Source organism: Pelobates fuscus, chromosome 1 (genome assembly GCF_036172605.1).
Source record: "Pelobates fuscus isolate aPelFus1 chromosome 1, aPelFus1.pri, whole genome shotgun sequence".
In the NCBI taxonomy this organism is placed as follows: Eukaryota; Metazoa; Chordata; class Amphibia; order Anura; family Pelobatidae; genus Pelobates; species Pelobates fuscus.
The window spans coordinates 264,669,840-264,694,586 of NC_086317.1; the positions used below are offsets into that span (position 1 = coordinate 264,669,840).

The following is a 24,747-nucleotide window of genomic DNA, read 5'->3' on the forward strand; positions in this document are numbered from 1 at the left end:
GAGATGAATAAATATAAATTTAAAATTGTTCAGCATCCTGTATATTTTTTTTGGTATCCCTTAACAGCAATCCTTATAAGCCCATAGTGACTGTTGAAAGTTTCTGTGCATTTGGAAGGCTGTTTTGCCACTTCTGTTATGTGTTTAAGCAAATACATCTAAAATTGAAATGATACATTTCACATGCCTTGCGTCCCACTACTGCACAGCTGATTACAGCAATGCCCCAAATATATATTACTGCACATTCGTGGAGAGCATATAGGATCGAATTACAGAAATGCCATCATTTTGATGTTTACTTACTCCCAAAGTGACATTGTCATCATATTGATCACATCAAAATCTGGTGTTCCTTCTAAACCTAGCGAACCCTGACCCTTGGGGTCATTCTGTTTTGTTCCCTGCAAAACAGAATGACCCCAAGACTGAGTGATTCATGTGAGAGCTAATCACTCAATTTACATATAATGAAAATCACTATAAATTAATAATACCATGCATGAGAAAATAAGGACTAATGTGGACATTTGCAAGTTCAAGTGCTCTAGGAGTATGGAGTGTTCCTTTAGGGACAAATGGAATAATCACCAACTCAAAGATGAAATATCCTTTTATTGTGCAGGTGTCTTATCACTACCGAGCAGCTGCAGGGATTTCTGCTGATTCAAAGGAACAGTACTATAAAGAAAAGTTAAAGTGTTGGAACCGATGTTGATTGAATTAAATACTAAATAAATAAATCTTCAATGGATCAACTATGTTTCATGCAATATAAAAGATGCAAAATGGTGAACAGTGAATGATAAGCCAGTGCCACTGATACCTTCGGACCTGTGGATTATGATGACAGAGTAAGTCCATTATAGATGGTTCACTCTTATTTACCTTATATACACACACACATAAGTATCCAATATCCACATACATTTACAAACATAAAATATGAGTTATAGCTCAACCAAACCTTTTTTTTGTTTTATTTAACTTTGTGCAATGTGGACATCTTATCTAATAAAAGGCCTCCAAGGCCTCTAAACAACACAGTGGGATAACATGAAAGTAGGTTCAAATGTATTCCTTTAATTAGCCATTAGATTCATAAAGTGCTTGCATTGCAACGGATACATATTAGATAAATATGTGGGAATTTCTATATCGTTCAGACCCTATCACAATGTCCAGAGTGCATAAAATGCCTTTGATATGACAAAAAAATATTTTAACAAATTAAGGAAACGGCTTTTTAGCTATTAGATGTATTTGGAACATATTTTTCCCATTGAGTTAATGGCAGGATGCAACAATGAAAAAATAACATAAAATACAGGGCATACTTATAGGGAAACTCTAGGCCCCAACATTACTTAATCTAAATGAAGATGTTATTTGGTCATGAAGTCCTTAAAGGCACTTTTACCTCAAGGGGTTAAACAGTTCTCAAATGGTTTAACCCCAAAGTTGCCTCCAGCGGCGATGTCCATTACCCCCTAGGCGGCATCCAGCTTCTGAATTTTCAACCGCCAGACAGGGGCGTCTCTTATTGGCTGAGATTGGTTAGCTACAATCTCAGCCAATCAATGACTACCCATTCACTAAACTGGGTTGAAAAGAAATCTACCTTTACCAAGCCAGTTTAGTGAATGGGGAGTCATTGATTGGCTGAGAGCGTCAGCTGACTGCTCTCAACCAATCAGCATAGCCCCTGCCCCAGCGGCACTCCTCGCTGCCTGAAAATGAAAATTCTGGAACTGGACTTTGTCTGGGGGGAGTGGACATCGCTGCCCCAGGCAACTTTGGGTTTAGACTGTTCAAGAATGGTTTAACCCCTTGATGTGAGGGTGTCTTCAGGGGCCTTCAAACACCATAACAACTTAATTTAGATGAACTTGCTTTGGTGCCTGAAGTGTCCCTTTAAGTTATGTGGGCAGCATTTTTTAGATACCAATACAAAATATAAGGAAATTATGGATTAAAATAACTCCTATTTTTAGTAGTGTGACAAACAATTTACTGAAGAATTATTCATTAAGCTTTGAGTTGTAAAATTTAGGCTAAATAATTAAACTATTATAGTGGAGTTAGAGATTTATTTATTTTTAAATCAGCAAATTATGCCTACATTTTGCAATCTGGTTTTTGAATCACTACAATACAATGTTTAAATATACCGATTCCCAGTATTTACAGCTGCTTAGTGTTTTAAAGCACCAAGTATTTTTTACTCCAATACAATTTTTTTCTTTTTTAAAGAAAATGAACCCCCACCGCCTCCACCTCCAAATAAAAAAGCAAAACTTTCAGAAGTGCTTTCTTTGAACTGAAGAGTTTGGTGCTGCCCCATGGTGAATTGAAATAGGAAATCTTCTGCATAATTTTCACAAACCACCAATTTTAACCTTTTCCTTTGCAGGATGTTTTCCTTTTGCTTGTGTGCAGTACTTGTACAGTAGTTACACTTAAATAAAATACATTAACAAACATGGTTTGGGTTCTCAAGTCAATTCTTAGCATTTACAATGCATAGATCACTTCGATTTAGCTATGAATGTGTGATGTATAAAGAAAATAATGCTCATTTAACCTCTCAAACACCATACAGCTGCACAGCATGATGCTTCAATGTCACTCTGAAAGTTAACGTTTGTCTCCTGTACACCGACAGTAAAACCCTGCAAAGCTGGCAATGTGTAGAAGAATTAAGTTATCCACCAGAAGTTGTCTCTGTAAATAGACAGGACTCACAGCTATGTGCCTGCATACAAAAGCCCAAAGCAAGACCAAAGAGAAAAATTAGGAAGAATAATTGTGTGTGACCACATACTCCCACGCAATGCTTTTTACATGCTTGAGGGAATGGCTGATCTTGATATGTGCTGTCTAGACAGAGACAACCTCATACCAGTCAGTCAGACCCAATATGCTTGAGCTGGCTGGATTCCTACATTGTTGACACTTAACATTATTCATTGAAAAGAGATGTGACAGTGTAATAGGGTGGCTGTGAAAATGTTTACAGCGCAATTACTTGTAACACTTCCCACAGACATCTGTAAATCACAGAGGAAGCAATTTTGTTTAGAGTCGTTTCTTGATGAGCTTCTCCAACTTGCGTATCCTGGATGACTCTTGCTCTGGAGTTGGGGTCTGTAGAGCGACAGAGCTGCTATCAGCTCCAGATGGTGGTGTTGGAAGTCTCTGCCGAAATAGCTCCAACATGGCATTTTGCTCGCTCCTCTTTAGTCCCTAGATAGGAAACATGATATTCAATGGAAGGTTCAGATGAATGGCTATTTAACTTATGGGTATATTAATGACAAACTACATCTCGGTATGAACTTAAAGACATGCACCACGCTAGGCACCAGAGGAGAGGAATTGTATAAAGAATTATACACAAAAGATAACACATAATACGGAATTTCCTGGCGCTATACAATTAATAAATAATAATAATAATGCAACAGCTGCAACAAAATTCCAGAAGAGTCTATGATGTGGTTGCAATTAAAGCTCTCAGAATCATGGTTAACAGCTAAAATACCATACTCCGCCATTGCAATACAGGGTTATTCATGTTTGAGAAATGACAGAGCAAATGCTTTTAACAATTATTTTGTCGGATGCTCCACTACCCTGATTGCCAAGCTAATATATTACACACATCCTGAAACTACAAATGTGGATCAGGCCACACTAAATCTGCAAAGACCCAATATACCGATATATACTCTAGTATAAGCTGACCCGAATATAAGCCGAGGCCCCTAATTTTACCCTAAACAACTGGGAAAAATGATTGACTCGAGTCAGTGGCGTACACACAACCCATGGGACCCCAGTTCTAAAACTGTTCCGTGGGCCCCCCGCGCGCGCGCTTACTCTGCGCGGGCTGGGGCCGCAACACGTGGCGGCGGGCCCCCGGGTCGCAGGGCTGCGACCTGTGCAACCGCGGTATGTACGCCAGTGCATGCATAAACACATACACTTAAAGGACCACTACAGACACCCAGATCACATCAGCTCAATGAAGTGGTCTGGGTGCCATGTCTCTAGTTTTAACCCTGCAGCTGAAAACATAGCAGTTTCAGAGAAACTGCTATGTTTCACTGAGGGTTAATCCAGCCTCTAGTGGCTGTCTCATTGACAGCCGCTAGAGGGTTTTCTGCGATTCTCACTGTGAAAATCACAGTGAAGACGCTGAACGTCCATAGGAAAGCATTGAGTAATGCTTTCCTATGGGCGGTTTGAATGCGCGCGTGGCTCTCGCATTCGGAGCTGAGAGGCGGATCGGGGCGGAGAGATTCCGAGCTCCAAGGGAGTCCAGCGCTGGAGAAAGGTAAGTGCTTAAGACACACACACACACTCTCATGAACAGACGCACACATTTACTGAAAGACACACACTCAGTGACAGACATACATACAAACTCACTAACAGACGCACACAAACACACTCACTAACACACACTCACACATTAACATTCACACACTCTAACACACACTAACGCGCTCACTAACGCACACACACACACACACACACACACACACTCACACACACACTCACACACACACTCACACACACACTCACACACACACTCACACACACACTCACACACACACTCACACACACACTCACACACACTCACACACACTCACACACACTCACACACACTCACACACACTCACACACACTCACACACACTCACACACACTCACACACACTCACACACACTCACACACACTCACACACACACACACACACACACACACACACACACACACACACACACACACACACTCACACACACTCACACACACTCACACACACTCTCACACACACACACACACTCACACACACACACACACACTCACACACACACTCACACACACACACACACACACACACACACTCACACACTCACACACTCACACACTCACACACTCACACACTCACACACTCACACACTCACACACTCACACACTCACACACTCACACACTCACACACTCACACACACTCACTCACACTCACACACACTCACTCACACTCACTCACACTCACTCACACTCACTCACACTCACTCACACTCACTCACACTCACTCACACTCACTCACACTCACTCACACTCACTCACACTCTAACACACACTCACACTCTAACACACACTCACACTCTAACACACACTCACACTCTAACACACACTAACACACACACACACACACATACACTCACACTCACAAACACACACTAACATACACTCACACACACTAACATTTGTGTTTTTTAATCCCCCAGCCTCCTTACCTGTGGGAGAGCTGAGGGGATTCCCTGGGGTCCAGTGGTGTTGCTGGCCCTGCTGTCGCCCGGCTGGCCGGTCCTGTGGGCACGCGAGGGAGCACTGTCTCCTGGGTGCTTCCTCTTCAGCTCCCTTGCGCGCCGCGTACTGATGCCGGAGCCGGAAGATGACGTCATCTTCCGGCTCCGGTATCAGTGCGGCGCGCAAGGGAGCTGAAGAGGAAGCACTCAGGAGACAGTGCTCCCTCGCGCGCCCACAGGACCGGCCAGCCGGGTGACAGCAGGGCCAGCCTCGAGTATAAGACTAGGGTGGGAAATGCAGCAGCTACTGGTAAATTTCAAATATAAAAATAGATACCAATAAAATTACATTAATTGAGGCATCAGTAGGTTAAAGGTTTTTGAATATTTATTTCAAAGAAAAACAATATGGTATCAACAATAACTTTAACAGTACAAAAACCAACTAAAGCTAAAACAGCTAAAAGAGTTAAAATCCTTCAAAACTGGATTCCTCATCATCTGTATGTCCAAACAGAGCTTCAACTGTAGCTGGTGTGAGGTTATCAGCGTAGACATTGTCATCATCACTGAGTTCGCAGTCATCACCATCACTGCTGTCCTCATACAAAGCGCTGTCTTCTCTGCCATCCATAGCATTACTAATGCCACATTTCTTGAAGGCGCGTTGCACCATGTCCTCTGGAATCTCTTCCCATGCATCACAAACCCATGTTGCTATCAATTCTATGTCGGGCTTCATCAGATTTCCAACTTTTGTCAGTCGGGGTTGACCAGATGACAGCCATTCATGCCATCTCTTTCGCACACGGTCTTTGAAAGGTTTATTTAAACACACATCTAGGGGCTGTGTGCGCGCCTTCTCTCTCCAGCCTGTCAGCAGAGGAGGGGGGCGGGCAAAGACCGCGAGCTGAGCTGTCAGTCAGCTCAGCTCGCGGCCGTGCACACCACGCGCATGCGCGGTAGTGCGCTCAGGACTTCAGAGGGCGGCATGAATGCCGCCCTCTGAAGTATGTGCTTAAGACACACACGCGCAAAGGGGGCAATGACACTTCCAAATGGTTTTATAGTATGTATTGCGGTTGATGAGCACTATAGTCCTTGCCGACACCCGGAGTAGTGTGATTTTGAGCACTGGGCTTAATTTTGCACTTTTGTATTTTAATAAAATACATGTAATGCATACTTTCTCATGTAAATACTAACACACATACACAATACACATATGCCTTCTATACTCTGCTTGGCATCTCTCCTTGCTTTTATTTCATAGCAAAGTGCACAGTTAATAGATTTCATGTGTATTGTCTTCTAATAACAATAAACATCAGAAGGAAAAGAAAATGTAGAAGAATCAAACAATAGTTGCGTAACTAAGATACACTCATTACAAAACAGATGTTGGCAGAATTTGACCATACCCACCCCCCCCCACCCCAAAGCAATCATTGCCTTTCATGAGACACAGAATAAGTTCATTGCCTGAAATGCAGGCAATGATTTGTGCAGTTTCAATGTCATGGCACTGCTTTCATCAGCATATTGGAAATACATATTAACGAAGAGCCCATACAGACATTTACAGCATGCTTTCCATTAACACCAGCCATTACAGAAAAAACAGACACCATCAAATTAATTTTGATATTATAACAAGAGCTAACATTGATGTGACACTACAGTGGTGACGTATGGAAAGAATGTTTTTATAGTTATATGCCTTAATTTCCATGGATAGTCCTCTAATTATAAACATGAACATTGTAAATGGTGTGAAATAAATACTTATGTCCGTCCAACTCACCAAAGTGTCCATGGTCAGAGTAAGGGAACCACACAGAGAGGAGTGGTACACACAGAGTAAAACAGAGAGATAGTAAGACCACCAGGGATTATACCTTAAAGGGATACCGATCCCTCTGCCTCCCCCCTCTCTGGCACCCCCTCCTACCCAGTAAATTAAGGGTTAAAAACCCTTTATAACTTACCTTATGGTACCTTGTGGCGCTGGTTCGAAGCTCAGCCCCCACCTCTGTCCTGCAATGAGCCTAATGCGCATGTGCAGCAAATGGCACGCGCGCATTAGACCTCTCCATAGGACAGCAATGAATCATGCGGAGCAAGGGACACATCACATAGACCACTTCTGAGCTCAAAAGTACACCCACAACATTAGTATTTACATGTCTTGTTTTGTAAAGATTACAACTACAATATGGCAAACCTAGATACTGATATATGCTCTCAAGTAAGTGAATTCATCTTCACTTATTTGCTCTGTGTGCCAAAATATTTAGTGAGGGAATTTATGGATATATAGTAATAACAAATTATGCTCTAGGGTAAAATAATAACAGAACCCCGTGTAGGGAATAGGTGGTCAAGTTAACTTTATTTCCAATATCACACAATTGCTGAATTGTTTTTAATGTGCATATCCACTGTGTTTCTATTAAGAGAATTGCTTACTTTCCCGATCTCATTCAAGAGATCAAAGAATATTGCTTACAGTCTGGCACAAGTTTCCTTACCTTCATTTCCAGAATCTTCTGTAATATTTCTGTGTTGCAATCAGCCAACAACTTGATGTAATTATCCACAAACACAACAGACGGTTCATGTGGAGCCATCACTACCTGAATATCAAATAATATAAACATCAAACAACAAAATCTAAAAAATTCATATAGAAAAGCACGTTGTCCAAATAATAGGCGTTTATAGTGTGACTTAAATATGTAAAATAAATCTGTCAATTAAGGTGATTTTGAATTAGAGATGATAAATCCATAGACGCCAACAAATGTGAGTATCAGCAAAAGACAGGGTCTGCAAACCCCTAACAGAGCCACAACTGATGCTGAAGTCAGCGCTACATCCCTTAATCTAAGTAAATACCAAAAAAAAAAGTCTGGGGAAACAATAGCTCAGTGAAAATCAGCTTTATTGGATATCAGTGTGCATCAGCAAAGTTTTGACCTCACAATGAGGTCTTTGTCAAGCTAACCCCATGTTTTGTGCCACTATGGGGTTAATTTGACAAAAACCTTATTGTGAGGTCGAAAATCTGCTGATGTGCACAGAGATCACCGAATTATTGTGTGCCAGGACCTCTTTGGAATTTTCCAACAAATATGAATGTGACAATTTGTCTCACACTTCATCTGCAAAAAATGTAAAGACATTTCATTGGGTGAAAACAAATATGGACATGGTGTTGCACCAAGGTCAATTTCTTGGGACATGAGGCCACCCCCCCCAAGACCTGAATATTCAAAAGAAGAAAGTGGAAGCCATGATGAAAACCAAGACACCAACAAACATCATTGAAAGGAGATCATGTCTTGATATGATGAATTATGGCTTTGATAAAGAAAAATGTCCCATGGTAATGATCTCAAGGGAAATCTCACCCAGGCTCCATGTCTAGCGTACCCAGCAGGGGTCAAACCCTTTTATCTGTAAACTGGCTTTAAGAATATCAGCATGAGAGCTGTACTATGCCAGAAACAAGACAAAAACAAAAAAAGTATTTTTTGTATCAGTTTAGACATGGCATATGCCATATGTCTTAAATTTTGTCTCCACTGTCAACCTGAGACTTGGAGGATCTCCACAAATGTATGGTTTGGAAACTGGTGTTTGTCTTTGTTTTAAAAATGAACTTTGTTATTACGAATGAACAATATGACTTCTGGCGTCCTTTAAGTTGCATTATAATTCTGAATATTCGGTGACTTTAAATGTTGCACTGTCCAATCAACTGTAATAACTATATTATTAAATAGAGGTGTCTATAATCAGTAGCCTGGCCACAAAGGGATATGTTACGCATAGCGCTGAAACGTGTAAAAAACACCCGTCATCTTTTGCATAATTTAGTACAAAGTTCCAAACTCCAAGCACAACAACTGTGCATAGGTAGTTTCATGAAATGAGTTACCATGCTCAAACAGCTGTACAGACACCTCAGTTCAACATGTACAATGCCAAGTGTTGGCTGCGGTGCCGTTAAGAACACTGCCACTGTACTTTGGATCAATGAAAACAGGTTCTTTGGAGTGATGAGTCATGCTGCACTACATAGCAGTCTGATGGAAGAATCTGGGTGTGGCAAACACGAGGAGAATACCATCTACTTGAATACATAGTAAATACTGCTTTTGGGTGGTTTTTCCATGATTTGGGCTAGACCCCTTAATTTCTGTAAAGGGTCATCTTAATACTACAGGGCACAAATACGTTTAGGACAAGTGGGACCGTATACATTTGTAGAAACAGTTTAGAGAAGGCACTTTCTTTTTGTTCTGAATGACTATGTCCCTGTGCACAAAGAAAGGTACACAAAGACAAGTTTGATGTGGAAAAACTCTCGCCTCAACCTCCTCAATCTCTGAGATGATACCCAACGCTAATGAAGAGCCAGAATGGGTACAAGTTCCTACAATCACAATCTAGAATCTTTTGGAAAGCCTTCCCAAATTACTGACTGCTAATCACAGGAAAGGGGGCCAACTCCATATTAATTCCCATGGTTTAGGACTGGTACGTCCAACAAACTCATAGCACTGTTAGGTGTGATGGGCAGGTGTCCACATCATTTTTACATCCAAGCACTTTTCCCATCAGTCTGCCAGAGAATAGATATCAGATAATAGCAAGATTCAAAACTCTAAAGAACACCTTTCCACTGCAGTAGTGGCAGGCTTTACAGTACTTCAGTCAACACTGGTTGACATTGGCAGTATACATGTCAAGGTAAGGCTTGGTCTCTTCAGTTACTTCGCAAAACCTCAATCTCACTAAAAATGAAAGGGGGAATTTAATATATGTGCAACTGTGATATTTAAAACCCAAATAATTTTTATGGTGCAAATTTGTGACACCTTTTCACTCTGTGTGATTGAACAATGGCATCCACTGACAGTGAAACTATGATGCACACTGAAACTGAACACAATACACAATGATATTGCACACAAACAGACATTCACATTCATTCACAATGGTTCTGACATTTTCACACAGAGATTATGTGTACGAGGGACTGACTGTTTGACATCATAAGTGGATTTACAACTATTAACAGTATATTGTAATACTCATTAATAATGGGTGAGGATATACTGAGAGGTATCACTCCTAAATTTTGCACAGAACAGGTGCCCTGTAAAAAGTATTGCAGAGTTGCAGGATTTGAATGAATTATTAGGGCAAATGATATAACCTGGATATCTGTCATATATGGCCATTAACCTATTGTATGTGGTAAGTGCGTCAAGCTCGGCCTGCAATGTTAATGATGTGATCGTGTGCTGCAAAGTCTGGCCGATTTTTCTAGTGGTATAATAATAGGCTGTACACTTCCCTTTGCCTGGGTTACAACCAATCCCACAAGGACTCAAGACATGAAAATATTGTCAGAACCTTTGGCAACTTGTGTTTCCATTTAAGACAATATTGATTCTATTCATGTCAGTAAACAGTCAAAGCTGAGCCAAGCTACACATAATTCTACCTAACTCAGTACACATACCTTCAGGCTCAGTGGATTGATCATTAACACATGATTTACTTGCACATTGCTCTCGTGACTTTAATTAGTTGTATTAATATAGTGGAAATTATATTTTCATTCCGGTATTTTGTTAATCAAGATGTTCTTACACTAGATTCAATGAATCCTATTCAAGAATAACAAGTCAAACATGTAACTGAACAGCCACATACAATTGGATGGCACCACAGATATTTCTGAACTACCTTTTTCATGATGCTTAGTTAGCCTAGAGTGCAAATGGGAAATAGTGTTAAGGACAGTAAGGGCGACAGGTTTATCTATGCCTGTCAAGTGATTCTCAAAGATACCAGAAATTCATATCTCCTGGCTGTAGAACTGTCTTAATTCAATCTCTGCATCCATTTCTAAAATAAAGCATGCATACAAAATATATCCTATCAAACACTTTTCAGGTTGCTCATTATAAAGAAAATACATTGCAGGGCCTCACCTTTAATATCATTTCTGCCCGTGTCATGCCTTTTACCACAATCTTTGTGTAGCTGGCTGGGGCTTTTCGAACTACTTGGGATCCAATCGATGGCAGGTCCAACAAAACTGTTTTCAAGGAATGGGTATCTAAGAGTAGCTGTGAATAAAATGAACATGTTACATTTTACAGATAGAAATGAATTTCCCTAGTTCACATAATGAAGTATACTTACACCATATATTACTCATAACTTCTTTATAAAGCATCATATTTAAAAAGCATCAAATTCCACTGTCCTAGACACATTAAATAAAAGCCATATAAAGTTTAAATAATCTGCCCCCAATAAAATTAGTTGATAGAAGGTACATTTTGGGTGTCAGAGTCTTCGTTAAAAAAATTACACAGTGAACAAGAAAATACACACAGTGAACAAGAAAAGTATTTGATCCCCTGATGATTTTGAACGTTTGTTCACTGACAAAGAAATGATCAGTCTATGATTTTAATGGTATGTGTATTTTAACAGTGAGAGACAAAACAACAAAAAACAAACCCAGAAAAACGCATTTCACAAAAGTAATACATTGATTTTCCTGTCAATGAGTGAAATAAATATTTGATCCCCTATCAGCAAGATTTCTAGGTGTCTCTTAAAGGGAGTGCTCCTAATCTCAGCTTGTTACCTGTATAAAAGACACCTGTCCACAGAAGCAATCAATCAGATTCCAAACTTCCAAACTCTCCACCATGGCCAAGACCAAAGAGCTGTCCAATGATGTCAGGGACAAGATTGAGACCTACACAAGGCTGGAATGGGCTACAAGACCTACAAGCAGGTTGGTGAGAGGTGACGACAGTTGGTGCAATTATTCGCAAATGGAAGAAACACAAAATAACTGTCAGTCTCCCATTGTCTGGTGCTCCATGCAAGATCTCACCTTGTGGAGTTTCAATTAGAACAGTGAGGAATCAGCCCAGAACTACATGGGAGGATCTTGTTAATGATCTCAAGGCAGCTGGGACCATAGTCACCAAGAAAACAATTGGTAACACACTATGCCGTGAGAACCCCTCAGCCAGAGCTTTGAAAATGGGTCGTGGATGAGTATTCCAGCATGACAATGACCCAAAACACACAGCCAAGGCAACAAAGGAGTGGCTCAAGAAGAAACACATTAAGGTCCTGGAGTGGCCTAGCCAGTCTCCAGACCTTAATTCCATAAAAAAATCTGTGGAGGGAGCTGAAGGTTCGAGTTGCCAAACTTCATCCTCGAAACCTTAATGACTTGGAGAGGATTTGCAAAGAGGAGTGGGACAAAATCCCTCCTGAGATATGTGCAAACCTGGTGGCCAACTACAAGAAACGTCTGACCTCTGTGATTGCCAACAAGGGTTTTGCCACTAAGTACTAAATCGTAATGGTCAAATACTTATTTCACTCACTGACATGCAAATCAATTTATAACTTTTCTGACATGCAATTTTCTAGATTTTTTTTGTTATTCTGTCTCTCACTGTTAAAATACACCTACCATTAAAATTATAGACTGATCATTTCTTTGTCAGTGGGCAAACATTCAAAATCAGCAGGGTATCAAATACTTTATTCCCTCACTGTGTGTGTGTGTGTGTGTGTATAAATATATATATATACCAGGCGGGGGAAAGACACCTAGAGGGGCTGAGAGGACATAAAGAGAGACAGAGGGAATGGGAAAGGGGCAAACGAGATAGAGGCTTTAAAGGGACACTATAGTCACCAAAACAACTTCAGTTTAATAAATAATTTTTGGTATATAGATCATGCCCCTACAGTCTCACTGCTCAATTCTCTGCCATTTAGGAGTTAAATCACTTTGTTTATGCAGCCCTTTATTTTTGCAGGCTGTGTCAGTCATAGCCAGGGGAGGTGTGGCAAGGACTGCATAAACAGAACCAAAAGTGATTTAACTCCGAAATGGCAGTGAAATGAGCAGTGAAACTTCAGAGGCATTATCTATACACAAAAACTGCTTCATTAAGCTAAGCTTCATTAAGTTGTTTTGGTGACTATATTGTCCCTTCAACTAAACCCATTAGATTTTAGTTGTGTCGACTAAAATCTACTGGAGATTTAGTCAACTAAAACTAGACTAAAACAATTCAGATCACTAAAATAAAAATGGCTTTTTAGTCAAAACACTGACTAAAACTAGTTTGAAATTTGAGGCCAAAATTAACACTGCTGCACATGGTGCAGCACTGAAATAGGAAGCACCTCTAGTGGCCATCTAAGTGACAGCCACTAGAGATGTGTCTCTGAAAAGTCAGTGTTTACATTTAAAAGCCTGCAGGCATTGGCTATAGACGTATAGCGCATGATATAAAGCCCCCTGTAACATAACTAAATAAAATATTTTTTTTTAAATCACTGATTTTTATCCACCCTAATCATTACCTAACAGGGAGGATTTACAGAAGGGATAGCTAACCCTGACACCCATATGTTTTTGTACGCAGCCATTTACCTTGATGCTCAGCCAATTATACCTTATAGGCAGAATTAAGGGAAATGAATACAGGTAATAATTTAATTTATTCCTTGGGAACTCCTCTCATCACTCAATTACATTTTCTTGTTAGCACAGAAGTGAACTTTTTATGTCCCACACAGAATAAAAAAATATTTATACACAAATTGGATGTGTAATCTCTAAATATCGCACAGTCTAGAGCAGCGATTTCCAAAACTAGTCCTCAAGACATGCCTATCAGTCGAGGATTTAGGGATTACCCAGTTATGTCGAAGGTGTTTTTACAGAGAAAAAAAAAATAAACCACCTTGACACAACTAGGTAATTCCGGAGTCCTGGACTGGTAGGTGCGCCTTGAGGACTGGGTTGGAAACCACTGATCTAGAGGCTAAAATGACTGGCTACATATCTGGATTCCTCATGGATCTTTTATATGGTTGTATAAATATATGGTTGCATAAATGTGTCAAACTACATATGTGCATGTGCGTAGAGATTTAAGTATATTGGATCTTAATTTATTAAGTAAGATTAGTAAATTATAGTAAGTGGTTAGCTATTACACTGCTTGTTAAACCCAATAAAAAATAAAATAAAACAAAATCTTCCGTAGGGGAGAGGCATTGTGGAAAAAGTCACAAAATCTTTCATCTCAAAAAAAGGGCATCAACCCAGTGAAACTTTACAAAAGATTCTAGCATGTATGACCCAAGGGATTAAAGAAAAATAAATATGATTTGAAAAAGCTTTAACAATTATCTTAAAAGGAGGACAACCCCCCATTATAAACAAAAAGTGATTGTGTGTGGATACAAATAAGGCATGTAATACTGATTACATGGTCTGCTTAACCCCTTAAGGACAAAACTTCTGGAAAAAAAGGGAATCATGACATGTCACATGTCCTTAAGGGGTTAAATAAGCAGCAAAAAGATGCAGAAAAACTGATCTCAAATAGTAAAGGAAAGAAAGAGGAGGACGGGTGTATATAGACTACACCTCTACCAACAGACGCTCCCTATAAACGCACAGTATGGACATAAGGAAACAGTAAGCCCGCTCCCCCCCAATGAATTTACCACTACAGAAGTGAACAAAAAAAAAAGTACCACCCATAGTGTTACAGTGAGAACATTAAAAATGAAAATGACAAGCTTCAGTGCTCTATCAACCACCTTCGCCAGAGGAAAACCACTGCTTGGCACCTGTTGAACGAAATCACTTTCACTCATGGGAGATTTATAGGAAAATGTGCTAGGACTAAAATTTCCAGAATCCATCATATTTTCCTGAACACCTATCATTCACTTCAAGCTGATGAGGAGCACATGAATTGTTCATCAATCAAAGGCTGCATGGGGGAACATGTTAACTAATCAAGCTAGCCCCTTTGAGCTTCTTTAACTAGCGTGTCCTGCAGGGCAGCAGTATTTGTGTACCACCTTCTAGCACATGGGTAGGCAACCTTGGCACTCCAGATATTGTGTACTACATCCTCCCTGATGCTTTGCCAGAATTATGGCTGTAAGAGTATCGAGGGAGATGTAGTCCACAACTCCTGGAGTGCCAAACGTTGCCTATCCCTTGCACCTAGCATGTAATTTTATATGTGCCTAGGAAACAATGGTGCATTTGTCAACTATAACTAGGTCACATACACATGAGAGTATATAGTTTAATTTATTAACTACTCAAAATATCACATGAAAAATATAGGTTTACTAAATTACAATGTTATAAAATTCAGAGATATATTATAAAAAGAGAACACATTAAAAAGGTCACTCCATCCAAAGAAACTTATTACATAAGAAAACCGCTCACAAAAGCAATGTCAAAAACATGAAGCAGTATTTAAGAGATTAAGAAACAAATAATGACTTTCTGCTACGCTCACGGTGAAATGACTAACTACCTACCACACAGCTGAACAGCAGGAAGCTAATGAATGAATGAAGAAAAAAATCCCTGTTTACGTCTGTGTCATTTAAGCACACCTGGGTGGAATGTCTGGGGGCTGCTTGCTCTCCCACAAGGCAAATCCTAATTATCCAAAGATTAGAGACCAAATGTAGTCTCAAGGGTAGCTTAGCTCAGTGGTGCATTCAGGAATAAAAAGGAGACAAACTGACTGTCTCGTTTAAGATACTTAACAGTAACCTTTACAATACTGATTAAGAGAGGGTTCGCATTTATGTGCATTTCCAGTAACGATGGTTAATGAACTCTGGTGCGCTTAGTGATGTATCTTGTTTGTGTACTTTATATGTTAGATCACAAAGATTCACGCATTCCCAAAGCGCCACAAGTAATGCTAAGTATAACCAAATTGGTGCTTATGAAACTGGATAAAAGAATCAGAAAACAAGTAACATACACTAAGGTTTTCTAAGAGATGCCACCATGTAAATAACAAAATGAAAATATTACAGAGAACATCAAATTCCATGATTTCAGTTTATTTTTGGTAGTTACAATTCACCAAATACAAGGAGTTAAAAAAATATTCGATGTGAAGTGATTTTAGAATTTAATATGTTTGTATTATAGGTAAAAGGAAAACTTTAGGGTCAGGAATATAAACATGTATTCGGACTCTATAGTGTTAAAAAACACTATTTAGGGGGCCACCTCCCTCAAATAGGATAAAAACTCACATTTACTCCAGCGCCGTGCAGGTCTGCCAGTGCTGGTCCCGCCCCAATCCACCTCCTTGGCGGAGATCACCAGAATTGACAACCTCAGCCAATTCAATGCGTTCCTATGGGAAGGCATTAGGCTGAGATTGTCAAGTCTGATGACCTTAGTCAAGGAGGTGTGAGAGGAAGTTGGGGAGGAAGGGTGGACGGAGCCAAATACTGCACTGGCCAATCAGCATCTACTCAGAGATCAGTGCATCTCATTGGGGAATGTTCAGCGTCTCCATGCAGAGCATGGAAATTCTGAACATCAGCGCTGTCTCAAAGCACCTCTAGCGGCTGTCTGAATGTCTGCCACTGGAGGTGTACCTAGGCAGCACTGTAAAAATGACCTTTTCTGTGGAAAAGGCAGTATTTACTTGAAAATATCTGCAGGGACAGACTATACTCACCAGAACAACTACATTAAGCCGTAGTTATTCTGGTGACTATAGTGTTCCTTTAATAGCTATCACAGAAAACAAAATTACCATACAAAAGTGTATATTTATGTAAAGTAGACATCACAGGCTATTTACCTCAGAGTATTTAACCATTTAAAACGGCACCTTCACCCACCCCCAATCCAAAATTAGTATTGCATAAAAATAGCATATTTATGAAATACTCAGATTAACTGTGTTAGAATTTCACTGAAATTTTATCATAGTCAAAATATATATTTAGACAAAATAGGGAATACTTTGCATTAGTATTTTTCCTATGCTTGACAAAAAGAAGAGGGGAAGCTGCCTGTAAAACAGTGTTTTTTACATTGCAGTACTAAAAGGCAACTGTACCACAGAGACCAATTCATTGAGAACAGGTTTTATTATTTCACAGTATAATGAAATAATAATATATATCTACCTGTCATATACTAAAGATAAAGGTTTGTTTTTTCCATTTTATTACATACACCTCTTTTTCAAAAATTCTGTTTCCTTTCAATGCTTCATGAAAGGAATGCTAAAAAAAAAAAAGATGTAAAGGTGACAGTTGTCCTTTAATGTACTACTATATAAAAGAAAGTTGCCCTTGGAGGGAAACATTAGCATAGGAGTACTTTGAGGAACACAACAACGATTTAAATATATATTTCTTACACAGAAGCATTGGGAGATCTACGGGACTGGTGTCACTTGACACCCGGGGTGAATATGAACATTGGCACCCCCTCAAATTTGAAACATTTATGTGATGTTCTGCACCCACTTATCCCTTACAATATTTACACGTTATCACACTGCTGGGGCAGAAACTTTGCACCATATCAAATTATTTAAGATAAACATGTTCTGATGCTTGGTGTCCCTTAAAGAGCATTACATGCTACCACTAAAAACAAAAGGCATTTTGCTTAAACAAAAAAAAAAAAAACTATTTTTTTATTAATTTAGTTAAAAATGTAATTTAATTAATTGCCTTACATCTTTTTGCAGTTATGTGTACAGTAGACCATAAAGGCAGACTATTTAAAGGGACACTATAGTCACCAGAACAACTACCGCTTATTGTATTTGTTCTGGTGAGTATAATCAGTCTCAGGCTTTTTGTAGTAAACATGGTTACTTTAGAGAAAAGGCAGCGTTTACATTACAGCCTAGGGATACCTCCACTGGCCACTTCTCATATGTCCAGTGGAGGTATCCCTGCCATTCAGTGTCTCCACCCTCTGCAAGGAGACATTGAACTGTCATCGTAGAGATTCATTGATTCAATGCATGTCTATGAAGAGATACTGATTGACCAGTGCTGTGTTTGGCTTGTGCTGGTTCTGCCTCCTTGATAAGCTCAGCCAATCCACAATTTCCTATGGGAATTGTGATTGGCTCAGATCAATACTTCTGATGATGTCAGCCAAGCAGGCAGATCAGGGTAAGCAGCAGACATAAATAGAGGTAAGCTTTTACTATATCTAATGGGGGGCAAGGGTGGATTATGATTTTAACACTATAGGCTGAGGAATACACATTTGTGTTCCTGATCCTATAGTGTTTCTCTAAGCACTGCGTTTAGGGCATCTTTAGCAAGATATAAACAGTCATAGAGTCCTATTTGAGCAGAAAATAGTGACCAATTTTAAATATATTACATGCCTGAAGTGATACTAACAAATGAATATAAACAAGTTAAAGTAATTTACAATTATAAATTGCTAGTCGAGTTATAATGGAATTTCTACCTTTTATGTTTTGTAAACGTGTAATAAAAAGTCACTAGTGAGAAGACTGCACTAGGACTGAGGACATCAATGTTTTAATATATACAGCCTTATTCAGTGAGAATAAAGTGAGAATTCAAGGTGAATTCAAAGTGAATTCAAAGTGAATTTCAAATTTAAGGTCGGAGTAGCTAAACTGAAAGCATTTTGAGAATGTTTCCAGTTCAGTTATTTTGACCTTTAATCTGAAATTCACTTTGATTTCTCACTTTATTGAATAACCCTGATATAGTCCTACATATCAGGAAAAAGGCTAAAACGGTTTGTTGATATGCAGATTTGGAAATCTGGTGTATTTTTCATTAAATGAACCTCAATAAAGTCTAAAAAACTAAGACTGATTTCATACTAGAGTGTTAGATACCATTATAACTTTCGAATAAACTTATTTAATTTTACCCTGATACAGTTAATTCATCTTGGCAATATGAGGAACCAAATGGAAAGTATCAAAGATTTCTGTCTAGGTGAATGTTTGTACTTTACTTTTTTTCATCACTGATAAATATTGTAAAATGTTCACGTTAGCTTGGCATGGCCACAAAGTACTGAAACTAAATATAAATAGAATTGCCCGACAGGAAGAATGCTTTAGTATTCACAACTTGTTCCAAATCTCCTGACAGAAATTTGGCTGAGCTCATCGCAAGAAAATACTAAGTGGCCAAATAACTAATACAGCTTAAGACAACACAATGATTGATGGCAAAAGTAGCCTTGGGACGAAGACTTTGTTTAAATAGTCTGATTTTCAGAATAATAAATGTTTTAAAACACTTCCTAAAGCTAATTAAAATAAATGATTCAAAGTATTATGTATGGTATTATGTGTTTCCCCCGTTTGTTTTTTAAGCATTGAGTTTAATATTGATGTTTTGGTTTTATGATATTTTATGTTCATGAATCATTTGCACAGCCATAGCTTCCTCTTGCTATCAACTAGATACAGTGATTATAACCTTTATCACAGTGTGTACACAGATATCAGCCCAAGGCTTAAAAGGGACACTATGGTCACCAGAACAACTACAGCTTAAGGTAGTTGTTATGGTTTCTACAGCATGCTGTTTTCATATTGGATTACAAGCTTCCATGAAAACCACTATTACATAAATATAATGGTTTTGTTTACTAAACCACGAATAGCTCAAGTATGGAAATCACAGAAACAGGTAAGCATCTAGAACTTTGACCATAGACTGACATTAATATATGTGATATAGAGTATCTGGTTGGAAGAGCAGCATATTATTGTAAAGCGCTGCAGAATAAGCTGGCGCTATATAAATAATTAATAATAATAATAATAATAATAATATGAAATCAGTAGGTATGAAATCGGGCCAGGAATGGGTGGGCCAGCATGGGGATCTGTGGATGATGGCACAACCAAAATAAGTGTATCTCAGGTGTGGTCATCCAGAAAATAGACATGTCAGCCTAGTGTGATACACACCAAGATGTACTCTAATTGCACTCTAAGATGTACTCTAATTGCTAGCTAGGAATACAGGACAGGAGCTCCAAATTGGTTAAATTTGGAGATATCTCAATCACTAAGTAATGCTGTAACATGCTTTATGAAGATAAAAAAAAAATGTAAATTAAAATTGAATAAAGTTCTCAGCTAGACTAAAAGGTCTAAACATTTAAATGATGAAAAAGTGATAGAAGTGCTGAAGTAACATTTTTGACCTTTTCGAGAGCACTATAGGCATATTTATATCTGATTTGGGTTTATAATTTTAACCATATGGAACATGCTCTAGTAATAAATGTGTTTTACATTTACAGAAATATTTTCAGCTAACAAAATTGTCTAATAAGAAATAGTGTACATTATTTCAGATTCATTCAAGTCCTCTATTATACATCAGATGTTTAAATTCAGGTGGAAGAAAAAAAGGCCCAAAACATTGTGTGAAAAATTGATGCATCCATTCACTGGCTGAATTTGTTTTGAGACATGAGAATAGCAAAGTACACTTAAAGGGATCCTATAGTGAAAGGAAAACAAACCCGTTTTCGTGGCATTATAGTTTTTTTTTTTAAGGTCCTCCTCTCCCTCGCACGCCCCCTCCCGTGGAGGGGTTAAAAGCCCTTCAGCCACTTAGCGGAATCCAGCGCTGATGTCCCTCGCCGCTGGGTCAGGCTCCGCCTACGCTTCTCTATGGGAAAAATCAGACACTAGAGGTTCTTATGCAGAGCGTGAGGACATCCAGAGTCAGATAACCAAAAGTCTGTTTGGATTCCGGAAGCCCTCAAGTGGCTATCTAGTAGACAGCCACTGAGGACAGACCTGGAACTGCAATGTTTAACATTGCAGCACTAAATGCAAAAGGGTCACAGCACCCAGACTACTTCAAAGAGCTGAAGTGGTCTGGGTGCCTACAGTGTCCCTTTAAAGTGGGTTATCTATTCTAGTATCTGTTTTGATCTATTTCTCTTTAAAACATAACACAAATTAGATACTTATCTTAAGCTCCATTTCTTGTCAAGATTTTCAAGAGTACAGAAACAGATAAGACAAAGCAGTCCCCTACTTTGTCTTATGTTCTAAAGAGAAATATATCAGAAATGAAGAAAAAAAGAAAATTCCGAAAGGGGAAACAATAGTAGAATGACACGTTTGAGGTGACACAGCCACTTTAATACTAAACTGAAGCAGACAGTATAGTGGTTTTAAAGCCTCAAATGTCCCCCTCCCTCTCTTTAATTTTAGAGGTTCAGAATGGGGGTTGCTAGAATATTGGGTACATTTGCACACATAGATACTTTTTGTTATGATCCTTTTACTGATCAAACAAACTTCAGTTTCCTGAAAAACACACCAGAATAAAATCAATAAACATTTTGCAAATCCTCTTCTGATTTTAAAAAGTAATAAAAAATAAAAAAACATAAGGGAAGAGAAAGGTTAACTTCTTAGGTCAATGGTACACACTGTACACACTCCTCACTGGCAGTTATTGAAGTTGCGACAAAACACAAATATATTTACAAAAAAGATTGCTGCTGCTTGTCTTAAATCTTACCAAAGTGATGATCAAAATGGGAAAAAAAAAAATCCCAAAGGCAAACAAACAAAAAAACGTACAATGTTGATAACGTAAAAGGAACAGTCACCTAGCGGTGAGTGGCAGACATTGATACGCAACTTAAAGTTGGCAATGAACATGCTCACAAAGGGAATCATGGGAAAAATATGTCAAGCATGCACCAAAAAGATGAAGGAGTAGACCACTTAGAATTGCAACAGAAGTAATTTTGTGTTTTACCTATCTCTACAACACATCCCAGAGTAAAATATTCAATAGCATTTACGGCCATGTGGAGAAATAGATACGTCCCGAACAAATAGGATGCCAGTTCCTCTGCTCAGTAACCGAGGCACGATTTACCCTTTTGTATAGTACAATTTTTGAAAAAAAATTCAACTGCACTATAATTTCACTGTACAGCGATTATGATAAATGGCATTTTACTTAAACAGTAATCCATACAGAAACGACCAAAAGTTGCAAAATCGGAAAGCACTTCAAATTGTTTTTGTTTTTTTTGTCTTGTTTTGACTGACAGCAAAAAACAGATATGAGAAAGGCTGAACTTGGACACATTTCTCTTTTCAGCCTACGTAACAATATATTTATACAAAGATTATTATTATAGATATAATTTACAAAGTTCCAACTATTCTGCATGGAAAATAAATCAGCTATTAAAGGAATACTATAGGATCAGGAACACAAACATGCATTCCTGAGCCTATAGTGTTAAAACCACCATCAACTGCTCAGCTATAATTCTATAGAATTAACCCGTGGGAGGTCAGAGTTCTGATCAGTTGACCCAGCCTGCCTATGTGTGTTCATTTAGGCTACAAGCCTGAATCATATAGTTTGTGGGCCATACGAATGATAATATTAGCAATACTTTACCCCCTAGAGACATAATGTAATATTACACTATCTATACATGAGCACTACTAACACATATTCAAACTTGGCATTAATTGTCAGGATTTTAATTTAAGAGCCCATAACTTTGAATTAAAGCTGTTAAACCAATATAGGGATAAATAATTTTGCATTGCATTTGACATAGCAATGACACCTGGAAGAATTGATATCAGTTGATTACAACAATGTGCCTTAGATTGGTTAAAAATATGCAGTACTACAACATACATGATATAGATTTTCCAGTTTTAATGCTTTGAGTACAGTGGGTAGGAGTGTCAGCGAGAGGGACATTTTGGAATTACAAAATAAATGCAACTATGCACATCTGTCCCAAACTCCCACAATTTCAATATTCTTACCTGTTCTGCTCCAACCATGCTTGTGGGCTTACATTTAAAAAGGTGGTTGATAAACTTTGGAATAAAGGAGCTGAAAGAAAAAGAAAGTAAAACACGTGAGTTTCAAATAACACTGGTCTCTCTGTTACAACAAAACAGGGAAAGTTAACTGATAGCGTTACACCAAGATAGTCAATATATACTAATAAAAAAAATAAAAAATGTAATCCGCTATGTGCCAGGTTATCTTCCTACCGTTCTGACATTTGCAGAGTGACTCATGGTTACATGTACAGAGAAACAAAACAGTTGATAGTGTAGGAAACCTGTATAACAATGCATAGGTGAATAACAAAACTTGATAATGGTTAACAGAATGAATTTTAGTTTACATTATTTCTCTATGTCTTCCTTTTGTTGCAGAGCATATGGTCTACATTTAAAAAAATCATATACATTTTTTTTAAAATCCTACAATCATTTAGCATTATTACAAATATTTTTTGATGGTACTGTCATTTTATTTAGAACTGTGTACAATTTCATAAAACACAAATCTCTCCTCAGTGTAAATATAAACACAATAACAGATCTAAGGAAAGTCACTTTACTATATGAAATGCATCCCAAGATAAAACAAATTGCAAACAAAGTAAATATAGGGGTCGCCTGAATGGCAGTTATGAATGAACAACAACTGTATGATCCAGGTGTGTAAATATACCCTGGAGGGAACATTCTGCCTAGCCAAAAACAGCTGGACTGCTCATATTTATTGACTTGGTAACAAACCCATGAGGAAGTCAAGCATAGTTGGGAAAAACATTAAACATGAAAGATACATTTCATAAAAAAAAGTTTGAAATCACAAGCAAACACACAACTCAATTAAGTGCTCCGCAAACAGACAGATCTGTGCTTTAATACTCTGCGTCAAGTGAGATCCAAGTACTTAAAAACATGCTGACCAAGAGTAGTAGAGTTTGTGTACAAGAATTATTTTGTGTATTATTTTTAAAATGTTGTCAGAGCAACAAAAGGCCAAGGCAACATATTTAACTATTTGTCAATTGACATGTTCCTCAAACCAAAATATTTTTTAGTGTGGCAGGGTGCATTATCCAGCTGAAAGAGGCTACTGCCATCAGGGAACACCACTGCCATGAAAGGGTGTACGTGGTCTGCAACAATATCTAGTTAGGTACATTTCTGAGAGCATAACACTACATCTGCCGGCCTTCTTCCAAGTGCAAACTGCTGCCATCTCTTCTCCAATTAAACATAGAACCCAACCATCCACCTAAATTGTAAAAATAAATAAATAAATAAGTATTTCACATGACCGGCAACCTTCTACCATAGCTCCATTGTCCAGTTCTGACACTCACGTCCCTATTAAAGGTGCAAATGTGCACTCTCACTGGTCTGCAGCTATGCAGCTCCATATGCAGCAAACTGTGATGCACTGTGTATTCTCACACCTTTCTATCATGGCCAGCATTATGTTTTTCAGCAATTTAAGCTACAGTAGCTCTTCATCCCATGTCTATCAAAGAGCCGTGGGCATCCATGACCCTGACGCCAGCTTAACAATTGTCCTTCTTTGCACCACTTTTGGTAGGTAATAACACTGCACACTGGAAACACCACACAAGACTTGTCGTTTTGAAGATACTCTGGCCCAGTCACGAAGCCATCACTATTCGGACCTTTCTAAG

At 38.6% G+C, this 24,747-nt stretch overlaps 1 protein-coding gene across 2 annotated transcripts in view; it reads right to left on the bottom strand.

Moving 5' to 3' along the window:
* Positions 1 to 950: 950 nt before the first annotated feature.
* Positions 951 to 24,747, bottom strand: part of VPS53 (VPS53 subunit of GARP complex) — a 166,080-nt gene continuing 142,283 nt past the window's right edge. The window contains exons 19-23 of one of the 2 annotated variants that reach the window (XR_010090947.1): positions 23,051 to 23,120; positions 11,330 to 11,467; positions 7,850 to 7,954; positions 1,952 to 3,246; positions 951 to 1,912 (exon numbers count right to left, since the gene is read on the bottom strand). Coding sequence is in view for 1 of the 2 variants with exons in the window: in XM_063457083.1 (XP_063313153.1) it covers positions 3,079 to 3,246; positions 7,850 to 7,954; positions 11,330 to 11,467; positions 23,051 to 23,120 (481 nt within the window). In the remaining variant the exon portion in view is untranslated. Of the gene's footprint in view, positions 3,247 to 7,849; positions 7,955 to 11,329; positions 11,468 to 23,050; positions 23,121 to 24,747 lie in introns of both variants that reach the window. The other variant, XM_063457083.1, reaches the window with a different exon arrangement.